This window comes from Pleurodeles waltl, chromosome 1_2 (assembly GCF_031143425.1).
Source record: "Pleurodeles waltl isolate 20211129_DDA chromosome 1_2, aPleWal1.hap1.20221129, whole genome shotgun sequence".
Taxonomy (NCBI): domain Eukaryota; kingdom Metazoa; phylum Chordata; class Amphibia; order Caudata; family Salamandridae; genus Pleurodeles; species Pleurodeles waltl.
This window is the reverse complement of record NC_090437.1, coordinates 227,423,230-227,449,215: the sequence shown is the minus strand read 5'-3', so window position 1 is coordinate 227,449,215 and position 25,986 is coordinate 227,423,230. Positions and strand designations below refer to the sequence as shown.

The window sequence follows — 25,986 nt, the reverse complement described above, 5'->3', positions numbered from 1 at the left end:
AAAATAAGTGCTGGCCCTCGAAAATAAGTATGGGTGCCCTTCACTGGAAACCACTGGCTCAAATTAAGCACTGCCAACAAGCTGACATGGAGGGCAATCTTGGAGTGTGGCTTCAACCATCAGGTCAAGAGAAGGGAAGCAGACTTGCTCCAGTAGTGCCCTTATTGTGGCCACTATCCCCAGTGCTTTTCACGTGCCAGGTTGACCATTCCTTGATGCAGATTTTTTGGTATGACAATCCTTTTATCTTGGATTAACAAGCTGTTGCTGGCACTCGTTAGTTCTTCTTTGACCTGTTGGAAGGAAGCCAGTTCTTGAGTGTCTATCTTTTAGATACCTTGGTGCTCTTACAAGTGTCTCCATGAGTTTTTCTGGAGGTGATGTGCCACATCTTGGAGAGTGACATCTTCTGCAGTGGCCTCAGTGATGTCTTCCAGTGAAACAGCAGGTGGTCTTGCCTGAGATAGTGTCTGTTTGATTTCTTGTTTATCTTCAATTAATGCAGTAGGATTTGAATTGCTACTATGTTAGCAGCCTTTTACACATACATGCTTCCTGTCTGAATTAAGTCCAGCACTTGACTCAGTACACACTAGTGTATTTTTCTGATTCACTCAGTTGTTTGTGGGTGTGACCTCCTTACAATTTAGGTCTTAGAAACCTCCATGACTTTGAAAGGTCCCACTTAATTTGACAGAGCAAAAAAAAAAAAGTGCCTTTTGCCTCATGTTCGTGGATTAAGATCAGTAGAGCTATAAAACCCACCCAACGTTCTCCTCTTTCAAGTACAGATCACCAAGATTTTTGGGTTAACTTACAGAAAGTAGGCCAAAAACTGGGTTGTCATGTCTCATTGCCACTTTTATTGTGGACCAAATATGCTAAACACCCTTGATAGGGGAGTTTAACCTCCCTCTACTCTCTACCTAAAAACGTACAACTCCCTCCACTAAAAATCATAATAACAAAAATATAAAAATTGTTGTATTGCTGGTTTTGTTTCTTGATTTTGGAAGCTTTGTCGTGGGGCAAAATATTGATACCTTACTATCGAAAACAAATTTATTATGAAGGTGTGTATATATAGCTAAGTATATGTTTACTATACTTAAATAATTGTATATGTACCTTAACTATACATATCTATGGACCTGATTTAGATTTTGGCAGATTGGTTATTCCATCACACATGTGACAGATAACTTTTTACGTCGTATAACAAGTGCTGTAGGATACAATGGACTTGTTATACGGAGGACGGGCTCCATCACATTCCTGACGCAGTAACCTGTCCACCAAACTCTAAATCAGGATCTCTCTTTCCCCACCTCTCTCTCTCTCTCACTCACCCTCACCCTCTTTCTCTCCCTCTCTCTCTTTCTCTCTCTCTCTATATATACATATATATATGTATACCTACTGGCAGTCAACACTAGGTAGTTATAGTTAGGACCTAGTTTCCATAGAGGAAGGGTTTTTGTACTGAATTACACCAAATTTGAAAGAAAGCTAGATCATGATCAGGAAAGAGTGATTTTTGTAATTCCGTTCAAATTCATTCAGATGTTTTGGAGTTATTAAAGGAAAACTATAATTAGATATCTAAGGACGGGGAGGGTCCGCAGATCCAACAGATCTCAAATGAGGTCTGATTGACTGCGAACACTTCAACCAGGATGTGATGGCAGCCATCTTAAGGCTCAGGACTGAGCCTGAGTCCCCAAAAAACTGCAAAAAGAGAAAACTATAACTTGTGCCCTAAGGTAACTATAACCCACGCCCTCGCCATGCACTGCTAATTCCCCATATATTACATCACAAATGACATCTTTTATGGCATCGTTGATAATATCACTGCAACATTTGCTGTAAAATTATTGATGAGAAAGCTGTGCACGGCAGGGGCGCGAGTTATAGTTACATTATGCCACAAGTTATAGTTACTTAAGATAACTATAACTGCTTAGTTTCTATGGTTTTGTTCGTGTAAAACGGGCACCTAAGTATAGTGTCCCTGTAACCTTTTGTTTTTTAGTACATTTCTAAGGTTTTTAAAATGTTATTTCCTAACTATAATGTCCCTGTAACCTTTGTTTTTACAATATGTTTTTCGCAAAATTTTTCATTTGAAAAAGGGAAAGAACAGTGAAAGACGTGGTTGTCCTGTATGCATCTTGAGGAGAGTTGGCAAAACTGTTTCATCTGTGTATCCTGTTGAAATTATAGCATCAAGCTTATTCATGCTGAGATTATGCCACGCTTTCTTGACATTTTCGAGGTAGGGCCTACATACACATTTATGAAAGTGAGATAAGGCTTGCTGCACACCTACAGGTGAAAATAGGTCTCGCCTTTGGGACCTGTTAGCTTTGACAGTTGCTGTTTGCGGAACCAAACAGCAACAGGGGCGGGGATAATATGTAGCTGGGCATGAGGCGCAGCAGCATTCCTCATTCTGACAGCATTGTGACAAACTGCGGACCAGGTGGAGCAGACGGGAGAGCTTGGAGCAAAGTTCCAAAAGGTCGGTGCAGAACAGGTTTCGACTCCAATAGTATTGTTTCTGTTGCGGGCGAGAGGCTGGACTCTGGTTACAGAATAAAAACAAGGGGGAGGGTTGGGCAGTGAGCGCAGAGGCAACACAGGGAAGGGTGGGCGGGATGAATATGAAAGCAGGTGGGGGATGAATACGAAAGCAACACGGACAAGGAGCAGGGCTGCTTCCAAAGTCATATGGACTGTGATTAAATGCAGCACCATAGATGCGTGATTACTAACTAAACAAGATGGCATAGCCTAGATGTGGAATGCCAATAAGTTGCACTGGATGTCAGACTCCAGGTTTGGCACCAGGGTGGCTGCTGCAGCCGGCAAGCTGCACACCTGATGAGACAGACGAGACAGCCTCGAACAAAGTCCCAGGAGGCCTGTGCGGAGCATGGATCAAGCTGGGGGTTTTAAAAGCAGTGATTTCTTGTGTTGATATGGAATACTGCTAACGAGCTAGTTGGCAACATCAATGAGAAGGGTAGGGTAAGAGAAGAAATGGGCATCCACTGGTTGAGGAGAGGGGAAGAAAGATGTGAGTTAGAGAGAGTCAAATCATGAACACTCTTCTGAAATGCACTTTCTCAATTACAAATAGAGTCCCGGAGGCAGACACTAAAACAGGATAAGTGGAAGGTGACAAGAACTGGGGCGCTGCTCGGTAGACATAAACAAAAGTCAAAAGGGTGAGACAAAAAATAAACATTAGCCACTTGGAAGGAAGGATTTTTAAAGGACACATTAACAAACAAATAAAAAGCAAGAGGCAGGATGTAATCCCACAAAGAAGGTACTACACATTTGTAGACACCGCAAGCACCGTCTAGGCTCGACCTAAAAGAGGCACAGTGTTGAAATTGGTAACATTTGAAAAAGTGCCAGGGTTCAAACATATGATTTAGCAGATGAATGTTTGTCCTTCTTGAAAAACAATACCATACACAGAGAGGTAAAGCTCGTTTATCAAGGATTGTGAAATTGGGATTGAGTACAGATCACATTCTGATTAAATCTGCATGCAAGCAGGTGAAATCAAAGTTGCAAGGTTGCTACGTGCACACTTTGGAAGCACAGGGATTTTACTGTTCAAATACTCATTAATTTAGCACTGGGTCAAAGAAACATACATATTTTTGGGTAACTGTGTGTATTTACATCCAAGGTGCTGATTGCTTTGCACTGTTGTTTAAAAAGATGTAGTTATGTGAATATTGTGATAGTGAAAAATAACATGCTTTATGTACAGGGAAGACACTTGTAATAAAGAAATGGTTTAATGTAGAAAACTGAGGGGCATATTTATGAGCCCCATCGTGTCGCTCTTGCACTATGCAACATGTTTCAAGAGCGAAGCAACTCAAAAATTAGATTTATGAATCCATGCAAGGCCACTTTACGTGGTCCCGAATGGTTTCATAAATCTCGAGGAATGTAAAGGAGTGCAAACCAATGCATTGCATTACCAAGCCCTGGAAAGGCATTCCATGGGCGTTGCATGGGTATTCCCAGGCAACTATAATGGATTTTGATGCATTCCATGATTTACCAGAAGTTGCACACCTGAGAATGTGCCAAAATGCTACGCATTCCCAGGGGAGGCGGTACGAGGATAAATATCTTTATTTCTATTTGTTACTTCCTCTTCCTGCATTCTGCAGCACATGTAGAGAGATGAATATGCCTCACAGGATTGTTTTTGTACCGGAAGGCGCACCTTCTTGCATATAAACAATCCTGAATTCAATGGAGGCACCCTTTCACCATGGTGCAAGGGTGCCTGCATTGGTGCTAGGCAGTCCATTGTGCGCCAACTCTGGGAAAGGACTGGAATGCGCAGTATTGGTATAAATACAGCACATTCCTTCCCTTTTCCTGTGACGCAGAACAGCAAGGTGATTTCCTGCACTGGGTTCCACCACATCCCCATAAATATGTCCCTTAGTGTGTAAAACAATAGCATGTGGAGAGAATAAACAAAATGATTCACCTTCCCATTACTGACAAAACATTTGTATTTTACTCAGCACCACATAATTAAAGGCATAGATGATTTACTCAAACATTTTTATGTCTGTTAATTGCACTCTATGGGATTTGTGTGACTTTTGATGGACTCCCATGAGATGACATTTTGATCTTATCCATACTCTTGGAATCCCAATGTGCCCTTAGCTGCTTAATTCCATGCTTCTCACAGGCTTGTGAGCTCCGCCAGGTCATAGGTTACATTCTTGCCTAAGGTAAAGGAATGCTGAGTTGCTTCTTGGTCACACATTCATGGCATGCTCCCAGACAATGGAATCTTTATGTGCTCTCAGTTTAGGGATCATGGCTGTTCCATTAAATGAATTGTGTGTCCCCATAAAGGAATTATCCAGGATATGTAAGCCTGAGCTTGTCACAGGGGATGGATTCCTGAGGTATTCTCTGGTCATGGCTTAATTAGTGCTCATATGTCATTGGATTTTGACATTCTCCCAGGATATAAATGTACAAAGTGCCCCGGGTAATAGATTTCTGAGATCCTTTCAGATAATTAAGCCTGAATGGCCCAGAACATAAAATCATGAGGTATGCCCAGGTAATGGAATCATGTGCTGCTCACAGATAATTAAATATGAGTGGCTCAGATCATGAAATCATGGGGTGCCTCTAGGTCACAGGATCATGAGTTGCCCAATGTGAAGAAATGCTAAAGTGATTTCAGTTTATGGAATAATTAGTCTGAAGTAATTCAATCATGATTTGTCAGAGGTCATGTTATTATGAGTGGTCTCAGGCAATGGAATGAGAGGTCATGGAATCATGGGGTACTCCAACAACACGGAATCCTGAGGTACTTCAAGGTTAGGGAACCTTGAGGTTCTACTGAAAGGAAATACTTTGTGACCCCTCTTTTAGGCTTCCTTGTAATAAACCAGAGTGTCCCAGTAACTCGTGCTATTTATTTGTTTGCAGTGTTGCACAATTCTGAATTCTTCTGGACCTCCTGTTTCAACTTATTTACATGTATGTGTCTCTCCCATTTTTATTTCCTGTGAACCTGTTTCAAGCCAAATGCTTCTCTTATTCCCCAATCTCTATTAAAGCTCTGACGCGTTGGTGTACCACCTGATTTACAAATTCTCCTGTAATCGTTTGGATAAATACAGTTACAGGGCACAACCTAGATAAATTCAGACTGATTTCTGTTTATATTCTTGCAGAAAGGGTTTTTATATGATTGACCATATCATATTTGTAAAGAGGGCACCAGAGCTTATGCCAGTGCTTAATTTGAGCCGATGGTTTCTGGTGCTCGGCACCAGCACTTAATTGTGAACACCAGGAATTATGACAGTATGCCACATGGTGGTGCTGTTTGTCTATTTTAGAGAGAAGCACAATAACAGTTGTTTATTAATTAAATAAGAATTAATACTAATACCTGCTGACCAAGCCATTTTATATGGCTTTGGGGCCTGGAATAGTCTAAATTGTCCCACTTGTAGGCGTGTGATAGAAATTGTGTTGTTACTGTCACTAGCAGTGGTGGCACAGGCAATGGGAGGTGCCAGCTGCAAGAGCCTCTTGTTGAGGGCCCTGGCACTTATGTTTTACAAACTAAGCACTGGCTTAAGCTCCAGCAATGTAGGAAAAATCGAATGCAGCGTTTAAAGGATTGTTGTTGGTTTATAAATACCTGCTGTGCTAAGTTGAGCCACAGTGGTGAATGAAGGGACTTCACTGCTACCTGTCCTCTAAGTGCCTTTGTTTTGATTAACATCCCATGCCTGGCACGTGCATTCAATTTTAATCAAAATGTTGATCCTAAATAGTGTCATAAATCAAAAGGTAATTACTGTGAAGGGGCTGTTAAACTGGTTAGGGTCCAGCACCTTTCGGCAACTGACAGGGCAAATGGCCAGCTTTTCTATCGCTTGTCAAATTCCACTTGATGTCCATGGAGCTTGTGCATAAGACACTAGGCTACTAATTTTGATTTGTTATTGCATGTTTTATGTGTCCAAACACATGTGTGACAAACAAACACATGCATTAGGATCATTTGATTTTAACTGGATATCAGCGACTGTTAATTAGGTTCATTGGCCTTCTATGTGCAAACTTCCAGGTGCCCCCTGCTCAGCACTGAGTCCCAGTTCTATTTGCTATTCCTTTCTCTCATTGCCTTTCTCTCAAGAACATCCTCAAAGAGCTGTTGTCTCCCCCTTGGTATGCACAGTAATGTATGGATGGTGCGGTGTTGATTGTTGTGACCTGTGTGTAAAGCATATGATGTTGGCAAGTGGAAACTGGAAAGGTGCCCTGCTTATGCCATAGGTTATGTGATTTGGTGCATCACATAAATAGAGGGATGTGATGGCAATAATGATGAGATGGGTGCTATGCATTGGTCATAGACCGGAGGAAGGATCGGGAAATTACCAGCTTATGTGAATGTTGGTCATTTGTGTGTAAAATACTATTTATAATGCATAGTGTATACTATTCAGGCTACTTTGGCTTTAGACACTGATAACTAATATTAATATTACCCAACACGGTGGTTCTCATTTGAACTACTTTACAAGAATCATAGGCTGACTCAGCCTACACTGGATTGAAACCTATGACCTCAAGGTTAGACATAAATGTTATCAATTAATGCGTTTGTCCACTGGGCCATCTTTACTGTCCTGTGTCCCAGAGCTCCGAGCTGGAGATAGGTTTAAGAATTTGTTGTTCATTCTACATCTTTCACTGTTTGCTGACAGCTATCTCACAAACTTCCAGAAGCTTAGGCACCCTGTTCCGCCTTTAAAATTTCAACTGTGTGTTTGGTTTCAATTAATGGACTGCTGCTGCGTGGTCTGTTTTTATGTATTTTAAATAATTTCCTTTTAACTAATATAGGTTGTGCTAGACAACTAAGGCATTTTCACCATGAACAAATTCCTCCTGACTAAGACCCACTAGCTGTGGATACAAATAGCCTGTCTTATAAAGTATCTTGGAGATCCTGGAGATGTCAGTAATCAACTGGCGCTGGGTGGTGACCGCTCTACCCTTGATAGATTGCAGCTACAATTTATTCCAGATCATACCACGCCCCCCTTCACCCACAGCCTCTTGTGTCTCCCTTTTAGCTTTATGGTCAGCTTACCCTTGCCTTCACTTATTTTGTTTCCAAGTGAGGTCTCGTCCAATCCTCCTTTGCCCTTGTGCCAGTTTGAGCAGTTGTGCCTTAGCCTTCTTAAAGGGATTGACTAAAATGTGATCAGTTGTACCCTTCTAGTGTTAGGCTTTATCTTGTCATCTTGTAAATACGTGTTTAAATATGAAGGAAAGTGAATTCCTCAGTGTTGTCAACCGAAGTCCCATTTGGTTCTTCAGCTTTTGTTTTCAACTCCTGAAATAGTTTTTGTTAGTTTGTTGGGGATAGAGTATGCAGCATTGGAAAATGTATTTTAAGTTATTGAAACCTAAAATTATATACAGTCATCTGCAGTCTTTTTTACACATATAGACACAGGTATAGACCCTTTTGAATCTTTTGAAGAACAATTGGGCAATGAGAGCGTAGTGGTATTCTTTTTGGAATATAAATGCATCCTGTAATCCACTTGATCTATTGCCCATTTTATGTTCAATATTTTATCGTGGTATCGAGAGTATGCGCATGCTTTTGAGTTGTAAGTGGTATTGGAAGTGGGAAGAGAAGTCACTGTAGTTTAGATTCGCAATGAAAATGTATCTGTTAGCAGACTGCGGAAAAGAAAGAGATTTAGTGGAACAGTCTGCTAGACACTGAGGGGCATATTTATACTCTGTTTGCACCGAATTAGTGTCAATTTTGTTTACTCTAATTCGGTGCAAAACTAACTCAAAATTTATACTTTGGTGCTAGACCCCTGTAGCGCCAAATTTATGGAGTTAAAGTCATTTTTTGAAAGTGGAGACCTACCTTGCCTGAATGAGATGCAAGGTAGGCGTTCCCGTGCAAAAAATGACTCTATGGCCTTACACCATATTTAGGGGCATATTTATACTCTGTTTGTACCATCATTTTTTTACTCTAATTCAGTGCAAATCTAACTCCATATTTATACTTTGGTGCTAGACCCGTCTAGCACCAAGGCCCTGATTTATACTTTTTTGCGCTGCATTAACGTCATTTTTTGACACAAAAGTGGCGCAAACTTACAAAATATTGGCCCCTATTTATACTTTTTGCTGCAAAACTGCACTAACTCAGTTTTGCACCAAAAAGTTTAGCACCGGCTTGCAACATTTCTATGCACCAGCTGGAGACCATATTTATGGAATGGTGCAAGCCGGTGCAAAGGGTAGGCTAGAGTAAAAAAAAAAATGACTTTAATCAGGTGGGGCTGGCAGTATAGAAGAAGAGGGTTTAGCACCAAAAAATGACTTTAGGCAGGTTAGAGTAAAAATAAATGACTCTAACCAGATTAGTGTCATTTTATGGTGCTAAACCTACCATGCCACATGACTGCTGCCTTAGAAAAGGCAGGAGTCATGCCCACCACCCCAATGGGTGGGCACAGAGGACAGGGGTCCCCTGGGCATGGCCATTGCACCCTGTGCCATGTATGGGGGCCCATTTCAGGGCCCCCTATGGCACTTTCAAAAATAAAATGCAATCTTACCTAGGATGGTGTCCCCATCCTCCGCAGTCCCTCTGGTGTGGGTGGGGGTGCCACTGGGGCCTGGGGAGGGCACCTGTGGGCTTATTCCATGGTGTCCCACCATGGAAATAGGCCCACAGGTCCCCTAATGCCTGCCCTAACCCAGGCTTGAAAAAATGGGGCAAAGCAAGCTTTGCCCCATTTTTTGACCCCTCCTCCCTCCCTTGCACCATTTTTGCATGGGATTATAAATATGGCGTTAAGGCCATAGAGTCATTTTTTGCACGGGAACTCCTACCTTGCATCTCATTAAGAGAAGGTAGGTTTCCACTTCCAAAAAATTACTTTAACTCCATAAATTTGGCGCTAGACGGGTCTAGCACCAAAGTTAAAAATATCGAGTTCGTTTTGCACTGAATTAGAGTAAAAAAGAAATTACGCTAATTCAGTGCAAACAGAGTATAAATATCCCCCTTAACGTCAAAAATGATGCTAATCTGGTCAGAATCATTTATTTTGACTCAAACCTGCCTAACGTCATTTTTTTTAAACTAGCCTACCCTTTGCACCGGCTTGCATCATTCCATAAATATGGTGCCCAGCTGGTGCTAAAAAATGGTGCAAGTCAGTGCAAAACTTTTTGGGGCAAAACTGCGTTAGTGCAGTTTTGCACCAAAAAGTATAAATAAGGCCCTGAATCCCCCGCTTCACTACCTGTCTAGGGTGTGGCTGTCGAGTATGTTGGAATTCATAGAGGTTTTCTGGAGCACTTCTGGAAACTTACAAGAGTGGCAGACGTACTAAAGTGCTTCCAAAGTCCATTTGTGAAATCCATTTTTATAAGCAAATATACCCACTTTCATCCGCTTATGTGAAAACCACTTTTTTCCAACTGGAAACATATTTTGCCCCAAGGAAAGACACCTTCCCTTGAACCCACAGCATTTTTATCAGCGTTTTCTTGCTCTGGCCAGGTTTGAACAGATTAATTCCTGCAACTACCAGGAGTAAATGTCTGACTATTTCTAGAGAAGAAATGAGCCACTATAAAGTTTCAAAACCCACAAACGTACTTTTGTGGACGTTCACAAACTTTCAGGTCATTCGTGTGCTGGAACACCAAGTCTATGCTTGTGAGTATAGATACAGCAATCATAAAGTGAGCAAATCAGTGTTTCAATATTCAGTTTCCTTTTGTGCATTGCAAGAGAGGAGTTAAAAATGTAAAAAGACTAGTTGCATGTGCGCCCTATACTTAAATGTGCAAATAACGTATTTAATCAGAATAAACGAGAAAGAAGATTAAGATAAAGGCCCAGATTTATGTTAAAGTGGTGCAGCGTGGTGCTGCACAAAAAATAGCAGTGCTGCACTACACCACTTCAGGAACGCAGAGGTGCGCCGTATTTAGAGGAATATGGCACACCCTGTGTTTCCCCTTGTGCTGGCGATGAATTAAGCTGCCTAACGCAAACGCAGGCATCCTTGCACCATAGTGCAACGGTGTCTGCATTGAGGGGATAGTTTATGTGCAGGAAGGTGTCACTTCCTGCACATAAACAAATCTATAATAGCGATCTGGCACTTCTATATGTGCTGAACAATGCAGTACATAGAGGTGCCAAAGTGTCATTTTGAATGATTGTTTATGTGCAGGAGGGTGTCCCTTCCTGCACATAAACAATTGTCCACAGCATTTTGCTTCTTCTATGTGTGCTGCAGAGTGCAGCACTCATAGAAAAAGCAAAAACGAGGAGGAATAAAAACATTCCTCCTTGTTTTGCCATGCTAACTCCACCCCTTGGGTGGCGTTCGTTTTCTGTGCTGCCTCAGGTTTACAACAACTCTTAAATCTAAATCTGAGGTAGTGTCAAAAGCAATGGGTTTTGCTGTGGAATGCCCACCACAACACCCATTGTACACCTCCCTGATGCAGTAAACTGCGTCAGAGGAGCCTATATTTACAAGGAGGCGTAACGCCGCAAAAAAGTGGCGTTACACCTCCTTGTAAATATGGAGCAATGCTTAGCACCACCGGAGCATCACAAAAAGTGACACTCCGGTGGCACTAAGGGGTCTTAAATATCCCCACAAAGTGCCTTAAAACAGTACCTTTTTAGGTCGATCGTGCAGGTGCTTTCACTTGTTGTAAGTATTGTGGGCTTTTAACACATCCACATCACGCTTATCACTTTTATTCATTCATGGGCTTGCCTTTCAAAAATCATTTGATGCCATTGGTAAATGCTTTGTGTTTGTCTTGCCTTCGGGCGGTTTGGTTACTGCCGTGGACACCAACCCTCTTACAGGGATAATTGCAAAATTGCCGATACACTTCAGTATTGTCGAACTACTTTTTTCTTTTGTCTGCGCTTCATGGCTGCCATGGCGCGCACAGTGCTCAGAGCGCAAACTTGATCGGCAAAATCGTTTTTACATTATATGCACTCTGATCTGCTTAGTACACATTCTTTGCAGCAGGCATATTACCCGGTTTGCTACCTTATGATTACTCCAAGCTTCTACTAGACAAAAGTAAGTTCTCTTGGCTGCCATGGTGCTCACAGTGCTCAGAGTGCAGACTTGATCGGCGGTATCATTTTTACATTATATGCACTCTGATCTGCTTAGTACACGTTCTTTGCAGCAGGCATATTAACCCTGTGCGCTACTTTATGATGACTCCAAGCTTCCACTGCACAAAAGTACGTTCTTTCTCCAGAAGGAACCTAAATCGCAAGAATTATTTTGACATTTTTACATGATATGCACTTTATGATTTGCCTAGCACACATTCTTTGCAGCAGGCACATTAACCCCCTTCGCAAACTTCCACTAGACAAAAGTACATTCTCTCTCCAAGAACATTAAATACCAGAGTTATTTTGACATTTTTACATTATATGCGCTCTCATCTGCTTAGTACACGTTCTTTGCAGCACACATATTCATTCTGGGACTTGTAGTTTTATTTTTATAATGTGCTACAAGTTGTGAATACAAAGCAGAAACCTGACTAGATGAACTACACACATGTGAGCCTGTGAAACATGAGCTGTGTGTGCGTGCATTTATAATACTAACCTCAAGGAGAGATTACAGTTGATTATGCTGTACAATGATCAATATTAGATAACTATTATTTCAGTTCGAGATTGACTGAGGATCGTAAATATCATGTGAGGTGGCTCTCGTCAAGCTTGTGGAAAATCATGGGTGTGGTGTTCGACTCCTCAGACTGCAGTAAAGGGACGGTGATCCAGTAAGCACACATTCTTGGAGTACAATTATTTATTCATTGCCCCACGGGCAATGTCGCCTGTACCAACTGCAAAGTAAATATGTTTTGCACCTGGGAGTAGTTTGTGTTTTAAGGGCCTTGTTTAAAAAATATTCCATTAGGCCTACTGGGCCTTTAGTTATATGCAGGGCCACTGGAATTATGTGGCACAAATGACCAAAATATGCAACAGGGTTGACCAATTAATGTGGCAAAAAAGTCCAGGTATGCATTTATAGTGCCGATAGCTCCAACTCAAGTAAATGTGAGACCTATTGCATGGCAAATGTTGTTCAATACATTTATAAAAATTTCAACAGAAGGTCCCTTCTATCGCTAAGGCTTACTATGGGTTTGAGACTGATTGCCCCCATGTACCCTAAGGAAAGCTGAAAACAAGTTGGAAGAAATAATTCGAGTGGTAGTGAAAACTCCAAGAATTAAGAGAGCCTGAGTCACTTTGATTAGGGCTTACTCCATAAATAATGCTAAGCTGGAAGAGGTCCCCAGGTCACCAGGATCAAATCTTCTCAGAGTTCGACTGCATGTGATTACATTGATAATAAGATGTGCTTTCTATCCATTACTTTTCTGTGACAATGGCAATAACCTCATAGGTTACAGACTGCATCCACACATCCTACTCAGCAGGGTCAGTGTGCTCTCTACATCCTATAGCCGGAATCTATATCCTTGTAGCTTATATTTTGAGCATTATCCTGTACCATATTTGCGCCTAATTATGAGATATGCCATTGTGTAGTTTTCAGTGCAAGCCCTGTTACATATTTTTTTCAGCACTATATTTCCCAAACTGTGTCCCTAAGTATACGTCTCACATGGATTCATGCTTAATGAAAACCTATACATTGTCTAGCAGAATATGTTCACAAAAAACAAACAACCCAGTGTTCCTTTAATAATTCATAAAGGATGGACATTCCTTTTTAAAAATTCATGCTGAGTCTGCTTCCTACTGAGCAGTGGTGTGATCATCTTGTCTTTTGTTGGTTTACTATTTTCGTTACGTAGGGTCATTCATTCTGCGCCCCCTCTAACGTGATTTTATTGATTAAACCTAATGTTGGTGTGTGCATTTTAAAATAGTAACAGGAACAATAACATGAATTCATTAATTAGAAAAAGGAATATGTGTGCATTTCATACAAATAACACTGTCAATTATTAAAAAAAGATTATTTTAATATGTTTTTTTTAAGCCAAATTGTGCTTGAAATCCAGATAAACAATGTATTCATCCCTTAATAAGGTGAGTGTTCCCAGTGCTTGTTGTAAGAAACTCTGGTTTGAGCTAACATGGCTGTGACCCTGCTACAAACCAAGGGGCATATGTACAAGCCCTTTGCGCCACCAGTCCATCATTTTTTTTAAGCTCCAGCAGCACATAGTGAGACCCATATCTCCGAGGTCATGCAAAGCCACTTTGCATGGCTTTTCATGGCTTTGTAGGTATGGTGTAGGACAATAAAGCGCAATTCACAGTGTTGCCTTACACTGCATCAGGAGGGTGTTAAATGGGTGTTGCGATGGGTTTCCCCATGCAACACCCATGGGTTTTGACGCATTCCCAGACTTACAAGGCCATGTAAACCTGTGAATGCATCAAAATCTTACCACTCCCCAGGGCAGACGTAATGAGGATAACTATCTTTATTTCTCCTCATTATTTGCTCTTTCTGTGTGCGCTTCATTCTGCAGCACACATAGAAAGAGGTAAACTCCTCCATGGTTTGTCTTTGTGCAGGAAGGTGCCCCTTCCTGCACAAAAACAACCATGCATGCAACTTTGGTGCTAAGCAGCAAATTTTGCGCCAGTGCAGGGGGAAAGGACAGAAATGCACCATATCTTGTAAATACAGTGCATTTCTGCCCTTTCAAATTGGAGTAAGGCCGCGCAGCAAAAATACTTGTGGTGCTGCACTACGCCACTTTGTTGTAAATATTCCCCCAAATCCTTTAGAAAAATGTGGTCAATTTTATGATAGGTTTCTCTACTCACAGGGACATATTTATGAACCCCTTGCGCCTCCGGGGCTTCACTTTTTCTGTCACAGTGGTAGCGCAGACTATAAAATCATATCTATGAGGCCATGCAAAGCGCTCTGCATGGCTTTGTATTGCCTCATAGATATGGAGTAAGGCAAGGGAATGCAAATCACTTTGTTGCCTTATTCTGCGCTCCGGAGACGTTGCAGGGGCATTGTGGTGGGTGTTGCTACGCATCACCCTTGGATTTTGACACGTCCCCAGATTTACAAAACCATGTAAGCCTAGTGATGCGCCAAAACCTTACGCCTTGCGAGGTGAAGCGTAACGAGGAGAAATATTTTTATTAAAACTATTAAATTTAAAATAAAAAAAAACATTAAGTTTAAAACTAAATAAATTTGTCTGCAATAAGCAGAGTGGAATAGGAATCAAGATAAAAAAAAAAAAAACTCAGAACACGTTCCTGAGTAAATTTAAGATTTTTCAAAGTGGCAAGTTACACATTTAGAGAAAATAAAATCATGACCAAGAACAAGCAGCAAAAGAGCTCAACATTGTTTGCCAGCACTTTTCCATTACTACAAAAATATTCTGTGCTGTAGGTGAAAGGTTTGGTTTGAAGTTAGCTGGTAATGGGAACTCCTCTGATTTATGGAGGAAGTGCTGAATCGGGAGAAGCATCCACAGGAGGAACTTTCTACACCTGGCTGGCCCAGTGGTCAAGGAAGTTCATTTGATGAATTATCCTCCCAATTACTCCAGACATTGGAGCATTTTCTGTTATACTACCGTATACCCTGACACGAACTGTTCCCCCATCTCCTTGGTGAATTATCCTCTCAATTATTCCAGAAAATGGAGCGTTTTCTGTTACACTACCACATAATCTGACATGAACTGTTCCCCCATCCCCTTAACAGTTGTTCATCTCAACCTCGATGCAATGGACTCATACATTGAAAAGACTGTCCCGTCACAATAGATTTGTTTGTGATCAGTGCAGCTTGACACTATTTACACTAGAGAAGAGACAAAGATGCTAAAATGGCAGCAAGGTCAGCATGCAGCTGGTGTGCAGTCCTGCCCCGTGGCTGCCACACAACCACCATTTTGATTCCAAGACTCAGGCAGCAGTCCGAATGACTTCTTAGCCAATTGCGTAGCACATATCCCAATTAGATAATCATGAGTAAGCTATCTTAAAAGATTGACATCTAATTAAAGTCATTGGTGAGATCATTACTGTAGTCTGTAAGAGGTGTTTTGTTGGCCTCTTTGCAAGGATAATCAGTTTGTTGGTTTTAATGGTGCATACGCTTCTAGTGCCACATGCCTATAGTGTATTCTGGTGATCACTTCATGCAATATTTGTTCTTGACACCTGCTGGTTCTTTTCCCACCGTCCTCCTCTGTGAGTGAACAATGCCAGTTATCTCATTGTGTTCACAGCCACTTGTGGAAAGACCCATACCGCCTGTTATTTGCACTCACTAATGCATTTTTTTCAATACATCATATGATGGTTTCGGGTTAGTCATGTTACTCCACACACCACTATGAGGACAAGTTGTTCATGGTTTTCGTGGTTTCTACTATGTTATTCTGTCATGTATGCATTTGCTGCTTTTGTCATGTGTATTGACACTTCTCCTGTGCTCTGCACCACAATATTTTGTTTTTCTGCTCTCCACGTATTAGAATTCCATATTCTATTAGGTTGTTTCTTATTTCTGGATTCTTAAGAAATATGTAGAAATCAACAGACATCTAAACTCATGAGTTGCAAATATTTCTACTTCTTTGTGGATTCTTAAAAACCCTAAGAGTATGCCTGGAATTTAAGACAATCTACATGCATGAGTATATCCAACGTGTGCACTATCACAGATAGTTTTTTTCTGCACCTGGGAAGTATTTTTCCAGGTGAAGAAAACCTTGTATTTTACCCCCCTCAACTGCAGCCTTTCTTGCACTAAGCTTGTTTGCACAAATTTCGGCACGAAGCCTTTGATAAGGTTTGAAAATAATCACAAATGTATGTCCTTGTGTATGACTTCACACCCTTCCTAAGTGATAGACCCTCCCTTCCTTCTGGGAGCGCCAATGTTCCCACCATTAAATCTATGACTTTGGAAAATCTGCTCTACTTACAGACTTTCCCAAATCCTCAATGGATTTTTTTTAACCGGATTATTCAGCAAATCCTGATTCTATGAATCAGTATTTTGTGTTGCAGACAACAGTTGAAAATCGGTTTCGCACCTTTGGGATATATAGGAGTACTATCGTTTTTATGCAAACCCCTTCTATGTTTTTTCTCAGCTGCCCAAACCCTCTTTTTGCCTCCATGCTTTTACTTTTATTATAATACTATTTCGTCACCCCTCTTTATATTTTTTGACAGAATCTGCGAGGAACCACTTTAAGGATAATATGATTTATTAAAGATTTTTTTCTGAGGTAGTCTATAAGTTAATGAATATCACTATAGCATGTATTTCAGATTCAAGGACAAAATATCCTTTAAGGCTGACATGCGCCCTACATGGTTGTTGTGTGCTTTGTGTTTTGTGTGAGGGGTCTTTTGGGCACTGGTTGCTTTCTGTTCTTTCATGAAAACCCTTGCCACAGGTTTACGTGCATTATGTAGGAAAGCTGCGTGTTGTGGTTGCCAGAGAGCACACATTTTTCAAGGCTCTGTCTTTGGTGTGGCCTAAAGCCACTTTGTCTTTCCCTTCTTAAATTGCATGTATTGCTTTTCATATGAGGAGAATAATAGTGATATCTGGCCTTGCAACGGAGATAAAGCTCTTTCACTTGCCACCTCTGACAGGGAGGTTCACAAAAGGAACCGTAGTATTGTTGAACCACAGTAATGGCCTTTGCAAGCACACATCGCAACAATTTCATCAGATCTTCCGTTGTACACAATGTGCTGGACCACTGTGAGTCTGATGACATTGATCAGGGAAAAACAAAAACAATGATTTTATTTAGTGGAGAAGCAGCATTTGTAGCTATGTGATTTTAAATTGATTGACAGTTTATAGGTACAGAGAAATGCAATGATATGGGTTTATTGCTGAACAGTGACATCTTGAAAGTCAATAAGAATCTAGCATTAGGAGGGTACCACAAAAAACTGCAGACGAGTAGCACATTAAAATCTAGTTTAAATGGAGGAGCGCCACGGGCTCTGAACCACTAAAAGGTTTCTCTTCTTTAGAAAAATTCTCACTTTCAAGTTATAATTGTCCTCGGTTGTCCTTTTGCTATCTAGCGATAGCATCAAGTCAGAGGAGAGCAATGCTTCTATATTCACTCTGAATACAGTGTGTAAAACCCGAAGAAAGCTGTTATTGACATTTTCCATGTTGAAATGTGCATATTTTCTTATTCTTTCAGACAACAATGAAAGATGCCTTTATTAAGCCCAACAGTGGCAGGCGCAGGGTGTTGCTAAGACCCAGATGTGGCCTACACAACTGGCTCCCCCTCATACACCAACAGCTCAATCATCGTATGTAGAGGTAAATCCGGCCATTTGTGGGTCAAGCCCTTTTTGGTTAAGTTGTTACCTTTGGGCTCAGTGAGATCATTGCAAGTGGTTTCTCTGCATCCATTTCATTTATTATTTTTTTATAAGTCTAATTCTGTAAGTCCTCAAATTCCTACACTCGAGTCAGGGTGACCAGCCAACAGAAAGAATGACTTTGTGACCATCCAAGATTTCCCTTGATTTTCTGACATTCTGACTTAATGAGACTGCATCCCAGAGCATAGGGGTATAAACCTCAAAGGTGTGACCAAACATTTTTTCATCTGCTAGAACGCAGACCTGAATGACACTGCATGCTGGCTTAAGTTGTATTTTGGCAAAGGTCAAATACTTGAAGTCTTAAGCCTAAAACAAGCAAGGCAACCAAGACAAAACTCGTGATCTCCAATAACTAGGACAATATATGGAAATAATATCACTGGCTGAAGAAGACAGGTCGCTGCTCAACCTCTATGCAAGTTCGGCAAAAGGTTTGGCAACTATTGCGATTCACACTTTACCTTGGGAAGATAAATAAATCCAACCTATATGTTCTCCTTAGGCAATATAACGTAACAGGTTCCTCCAAAAAAATCTCTATGCTGTGAAAAAGCAGACTACTGCAACCTGAGTGTTATTAATTTAGAGAAATTGGATCACATATCTTCTATATGATATCTATCCTTAGATTTCCTGTCATCAAATACATACATGCTTCAATGCCCAATGCGTTCACAAAGACCACACTGTTCCTTAGGTCTGTCCTTGTTTGTAACTCAAACTTGTATGTCATCTTCCATGCGTAATGCTTTATTGGGTCAGTCAGTGGTTTTTGTGATGTAACTTTTTTAGAACTGGGAACAGTTGTCATTTGACAGAGTGGCCACCTTATAGATTCAACTGGTGGTAATTTTCTGAAGACTATTTCACCACTTATTTTTCTGGAGCTATGGCATAATTTATTTGTCATTCCTTGATTTCTGATGTTTCTTCTCCAGACCCAAACAGCACGAAATATCGCTTGCACACTAACAATTTATTTTAATCAGTTCTAATACATAGTCATAAAACCTTTGGCAAGAGACATTTGAGTGTCTCTATTCTTTTCCTAATCCACGTTAACACACAATGCTCAGTTTCTTCATCTATATTTGTAGAAGAGAGAATACAAATAACAGTAAATACAGCCTATATTCTGAAAGCTGTTTGCTAGGCACTTCTGCTAAACAGTTCCAGCCTTTGCTTCCTTTAGGAAGCTTGTGAATAATAGACATGCAATAATGGTTGAGAGAAAATCTTTCCCATTCTACCAAACCAAACGGTTATCCATTAAAGCTTGACATTTGCAGATTCGGTACAATAGCAACTTTAAGGCTTCTACAGTATATATTGTAAAACAAGGTCAGGTTTAATCCTAGAATGCTTACATCTCTGAAAATGTTTTTGAATTTTGAATTTTAAAGCACCTGTCAGAGATAGTCTCCCTAGCCACCTGGGTAGAAAAAAAGGAAAACAACTCAAGGGAGTGTGGAAAAGATATAAGGGAGGGTTACCTCAATTCCACAAGAGAATCAACAACATACCGAAAGTTAGATAACTTACAAATTGCAGTACCTCAGTTTTAGAGGGTCAGGGCTCCTCTTTTCTAGAGGAGTCTTGCCCACACAATTCTGTGTGGTATGCTTCATTATCGAGTCCTCACCCGGTACATTGTGAGGGTACGGGCTGGGCTCAACCCCACTTTTGGGACGAGCACTTTGTTGTTAAAATCACAACCCACTCGCTTTACTTACCTGACACTTAATTCTAGGGGAATTCGGTTTCACCTCTGGCCCTTCTGAAATGCTCTACTAACTCCAAAATCCAGAAAGTTCAGTAAGTTGGAGTGCTTTGCAGCTGAGTCTGGAGCAATGTAATGACTTGGATATAGTTCACTCAACAGTCAACCAACCGTATGTCCGCAAGAAAGTGTGCCTTTGACAAAGCTGAAAATAATCTGTTTCCAGCAAGTCTTCAGGGACACATAATAATCCAGTTCTTGAGAATTAGGGTCTGATGTGAGGTTGGCTAGTATTGAAAAATTCCCCTCTTTCTAAAGAAAATCTAAACTCTAATGCTGAAGGATATTATGATGATGGAGGATCAGATGATGTATTCTTCTCTGGAGTTAGAATTTCATCCTGAAATTGGGGAATTTGCCATTACCACCAGCTCTTTATTCAGCAATAAATCATTTTGTTATGTATATGCTTGTTGCTGTTCTTTATTTCTGTAACTGGAACTGAACAAATAGCATCTCTTCTATGTTCTTGCACACCAGTACTGAAATATGAAAATGTGGAGGTAATTTCTAGGACCAATAAAACCAATCATAAAACAATCAAGCTGTAAATAGTATATAGCTTGTTTGGTATTACAGTTGCATGAAGATTCAACTCTAGCTCCAGCCTCTCGAATACAGGACTACCTTTTCTTATGTCACTGGTGCTAGTATGTTGTGAGAAACATCAATAAACAATATTTTTGAGTAATGATGTGTGGCTGTCAAGGATGCCAACATAGATAAAAAAACATGAACCACTGGATCAATGACTGCAGTTCCCTTTAAATGGATGTATCACTAATCCTCTCCTACGCCACTTACTCTTTCTCCTAGAACACTAGTCTTTGAAATGAGGAGCCACATGGATTGCTATAGTTTTTTAAGCTACAAAAAAGTCTCTGGCAAATATGTTAGGTTATGCTGCCTTTGCTTCACAAGCAGTTACCCATCTCACTACTAATTGATGAACTGCACCGCTGCATCATTCATAAATGGTATCTTATGCTGTCTGCTGCCTCATAAGCTATCAATGGTTTTCAAATTTTTGGCACTACTCCTGCAGAGTACATAGGGGCCCATTGTATTCAACGGCATGCCCCTTTTAACACCTGCTCTGAGCAGGCGTTAAAAGTGCTGAAAAAATGACGCAAGGAAATCTGTTAAATTTCCTTGCGCCATTCTTTTGGCCCCCCTAACTGGGGAAAGCCCCCTTTGCATACATTATGCCTGGCCCAGGCATAATGTAGTGCAAAGGGTTACAAAGTGGGGCAATGCATGCATTTCACCACTTTGTAAATATGGTGCAGAGTTTTTGGGCTTCTAATACCATATTAGCATCAAACAATGACACTAGTGTGGCATTAGAATGGCGCTAGGGGTTCTTCAATATGCCCCTTAGTTTGGTAGTCTCATACATTGAGGTATCAAAGTTGTTCTTTGAGGATTAGATCAACTACATATTTTCTGTGTCAACGGTTATCTGTATTAGATCAGAAAGGACCAAGAATACAACTGGAATCACATTTATGTGTGATGACCGTGGTCTAAAAGAGAACCCAATGAAAATGGAAACAAAGAGTCTTATTTAGAGTCTTGCAGATGTTACACATCTGCAAATAGATAGTGTGTCCATTCTGCCCCACATGGGCTGTAAGGGTATCTGTGCACACTAGATAGGACTGATAGAACATCCCATGCTGATTAGCCTAACTCTATTCTGCAAGATTCTGTATACAAACATGGATGAATTTTCATGATAAAGACTTTATTTTTTGACAGGAGGAAAGACCTCCCATTTAAATGGGACCCCACCCTCCAGCCTACACTACACTGGTGCAGATAGATGATAACCAGATTGCATACTCTAAGAAAGATTAAACAGAAAACACAAGATGGTGATAATGGATGACCCCTGAGAAGGACCATAGTTTGATTTGTTATGTTATTAGTTTGTAGTACAGTTCGATCCATATTGGCTGCCGTTAAACCTAGCCTATGAGAATTGTTAAGCGAGAAGGCACAGGGGATGTACAATATCTTTTATGATGCTTCATAGCTCCTCAGGGCGTGATTCCAGAACCCCCACAATTATGACTTACAATTACATTATGGCACACATGGAATAGACAGTGGTTACGGGCGATAATTTTGCATGAATATGTATAAGGTTGTAATAAGCATTTTTAATGTTAACACCAACAAAAATATGTTTTTTTTAAATACTTTATTTTGTGATAGGTGTTAAAAGAATGCTGCCACACAATCAATGTTTTCTAATAAATAATAATAATATCATATCAATATTTCAAACATGCACACATGGTATTTCAATAACAATACGTTTATTTACTAAATGCACATTCACGCATGCTTAATAAGATCAATACCTTGGATAAAATCAAGTTATCGAAAGTGAAACAGAAAACATGCAGAGGTTACCTCCTGAAGTGAACAGAGCACTGAAATCATTTTTTTTCATCTCATATGTTAACCAAGCAGTTTAGCAAGAGAGCATTTGCCTGTAATACTACTATTTGCAAACTAGTTTTGCTGATGGATTGCATTAACCTCTTATTGAAAGGAATCACAAACTATTATCAAACTATTATCAAAATAATAAGCAGCAATAGAATGGTGGGAAGCACTGAACTTTCTTTGTCTTTTAGGTAGGCCCTATGGTCTCAAACACCCTAAGATGGCTGGGATTGGATATTCAGAAGGTAATACACGTAGCACCGAAAAAAAAGGTGGGATACTGCTCTGGCATTGGTGGAGTCTTGCTGATAGTTAAATGATACCGTAAGAACTGGCTAATCCATCCATACGTCACCTCACTCTGCTCTCTAAATGGATCTCCACATCTCCACTTGTGCTTGCCATCAACCATTTCATCCAGTTCTTACATTTCTGACATGTACCCCCTTGGGCTACACAGTGTTGTCATTTTGGCTCCCTAAGTCGACAGTCATTTAACTGCCACTATCCCTTCCTTTTGTTCCAGGCTTAACACCACCTCATATTCTAGCTACTGGCCTCCAAATATATCATCTCTGGCTTTCTCAGCTCAAATTCAGCCCATGCATAACCCCATGATGCTGCCACCATATTTCACCCTTCTTACAGCAATGAATGCTCATCTGTGCAATGGGGAAAGACAATGTTTGGGTTGATAACGTGATTATGTTGTGTACGTAATACTGGATTATAAAATGTCTCAAGCAAACAAATCCATACCATGTTATCAATGGACAGACCTTTGCAAAGGCTGGGTTTTTTCTTTGTGAATGTAAGCAAAGTAATGCCAAAAGATGAAATACAATGTGGGCAGAATGTACTTTGATTGGCAGGAAATTAGGATATATTAATTATAGCATAGAAAAGATGCTCCAAAAGAACCAACTCTAACAAAAAACACTAGGTGTAATGTACTTGTTTGATGATATAGGGAGGGGAGATCAGCGCAGGGCAAGTTTTAAAGTACAGAATGTGGTAAATTTTTATATTTGTCAGAAACTTTGAGTCTTTAAGAAAATTGTTTTATTTAGTATGCCATTTGATAAGAAGCGAACTTCGAAATCACGATGTCATACAAATTAATGCAGAGCTTTCAAAGTTGAGAGGTTTATTTTGCAGATTCTGTTAACAGAGTTGCACGATTCTATGTGTTATTTGAGTACCTACTCTCACGTGTCTCTCTTTGTGGATAAAGCAGTCCAGCTGGACTATTCTCTGAACCAAGGCCCTATCCATCCACCCACTAGCCAATTCCCTTTTGTTCTCTGTGCTTCAAGCAGAGAGCTGCTTCCTACTTCCATCTGCAGAGCAATATTTTAGAGTTAAAAAAGAAACGATTTCCCTTGTTCATATACTTACTGTGCAGATTCTTGATGCCAAATCAGGACATGGAGCCAGGTACACTTCTTTAAGTCCATGAAAAAAGGATTATGAGTGATGCTAATGTTTGAATACAGACAAGTTGAAGGGAGTTTCTGCAAAAGCCTAAGAATCAAATGTAATTCTGTGATGTGTTAGTTGGTCAGAATGGTACCATATGTTGTTTAAAGAAAGTATTGCACAGGAACCCTTCTCAGGTTGCGACAAACTTTTCCATTTCTGCAATATCTTTCCCTTCATTCTTCTCTGCAGCTGTCCTTGTGATACTTCTGCTTGAGGTAAGCCACCATTCTAATCAGGCATCGTTTGAAAACATGAGGCAGAGAATTGACCCTGGGGAAGAACAAAATCAGTGCTTACAAAGACCTAAGTTGACTTCTTGTCATCTTGCTTGGTTCAATGTAAAATTAGGAAACCTCTCTACTTCACTATGCTGGAATATTTAGCCTTGGAATGCATCTCCTTCTTTTAAAAAAATGTGTAGTGATTGTATGACATATTCTTTGTAAAGAGGATCAAGAATTCGCTGGTGCAAAGTGCTCACATTGTAATGGTTACCTATAAACTTTACTAAAGATAAATGTGAGGAAACATCACCATTAGAAGCAACATGGTGTCCTTAGGAAAAATCTAAGTAAACAAGGTATCCTCAAGGACCAATTCCTTCATCGCCATTCTGGTTTTAGACTCGCACACAGACTGGAAACAGGATCAATCCTTGATGGTCTCCTTGTAAGTATCATAGATTAGGATAGCTTCATAACAGAAATGTTCCCTCCATTGGTAATCTACTCTGTTTTTACTGCAAAGACCACATCATTCACACAGCAACCCAAAAGATAAGTGAGGGATCAGCGAGGGATCAGAGAAATCCATCCAGAACAGGGCACAGTCCTTCCTTAAACGATGTATTAATCAAATAAGTGTGGGCAAACAAACTCAAAACACAGAGGAACAGCCACTAATATCAGAATTCCACAAAGCTGTCTACTTCCTGCTCAGTCACTCTTGAATATTCCGGTTTCCCACTAACAGAGCTACTTGTATTCCTGCAATCTCTGTGCCGCACTAAGAGGGCGCCATCTAACCCTTTCCCAAATCGTGTTAGTGGGTAGAACTTGCCTTCAAACCTTTAAGTGATTAGCAAGGTGTAGCATCTCTTCAGCAATAACCTTAACCATATTTGAGCACATCTGAAACACAGGAAAACATATAATGTTTTTTAGATTTTTGACATCTCAAATAAAAAACCGACATGGGATGAAGTAGTGCATTTTAAGCATGCTCGTGTGCTGGGCATCCTTTGCTGACCTGACATGCTAGCTCTGATCATATTGCAGCACCTTGATTCCCTTGAAACACCGCCAAGAACAGAAGTAAGGAGTTGTGAGCTTGAATTAGAAACAATGGCTTGTTGCCACTCATCTGTTATTGAGCTGTTTATGCGAAAGTTCTTTCTCACAGCTCTAACGTCACATTCGGTCCCTTGACTGTCATCCTCTCACTAGCGCCACACCTCCTCCCACATTCTATCCGCACAAGGCCCATCTTTAGCTAGACACACCTTGGCCATCAAGCAGCTGTCTGCGGATACAACACACACCAACAATACCATCTTCATAAGGTATTCACTTTCTACCTATGAAAGTCTTCAGCTGTTCACTCTCACCCTTTGCTAACTTTCTCTCAATACCTTCACCATTCATTTGCAGCAATAGTCGTGCTACTCCTGCAGTAACACACTAGATACTCTTGCGTATTCAGTAAATAGTTTTGAGGGACCTCAAGCGAATCATTGTGGCTTTTTCTTAATAAAAACAGCAGCATCAAAATCAAATTTAACTGAAAAAGTATTGTATGTCCGAGGTCTGTCTTTTTTTAATAGCAATCCTTGCCAACCTCAATTCAATTTCTTCTCAGACAATGTTACACCTCTGGAGTGCTCTGTTTCTCAGTGTTTTGCCTCAGCGTGCCTCGACTAGAAAAGCTGTGCTTGGCAAGATTTTGTACAAAATGTGATATGAAACAATGATTGTAAAATGTAGCTACAGGGTGTTAGTCCGTTTTATATGCTCGAGATAACAAAGAGAGATGCTTTACCCAAACAAATAAGTCCTACGCAAAATATATCACAGCCAAAGGACATATTCGGTAGGATTAACAAAAATAAGTTTTGCTGCAGAAAATGCAACCCTGTGGGTTTCACTATTTAGGCAATCATTTGGCGACTGGGGCTGATATTTAGGCCCGTATTTATACTCCGTTT

The 25,986-nt window shown here is 40.4% G+C and overlaps 1 protein-coding gene across 10 annotated transcripts in view; it reads left to right on the top strand.

The window, feature by feature from the left end:
* ADGRL3 (adhesion G protein-coupled receptor L3) overlaps positions 1-25,986 on the top strand; it is a 1,158,007-nt gene that overhangs the window by 490,944 nt on the left and 641,077 nt on the right. For 8 of the 10 annotated variants that reach the window (XM_069237923.1, XM_069237915.1, XM_069237895.1 and 5 more), the window contains one exon: positions 22,493-22,573. The exons of 1 other annotated variant lie outside the window; for it this stretch is intronic. In XM_069237923.1, the coding sequence (XP_069094024.1) occupies positions 22,493-22,573 (81 nt within the window). The remainder of the gene's footprint in view (positions 1-22,492; positions 22,574-25,986) is intronic. One more of the 10 variants, XM_069237906.1, reaches the window with a different exon arrangement.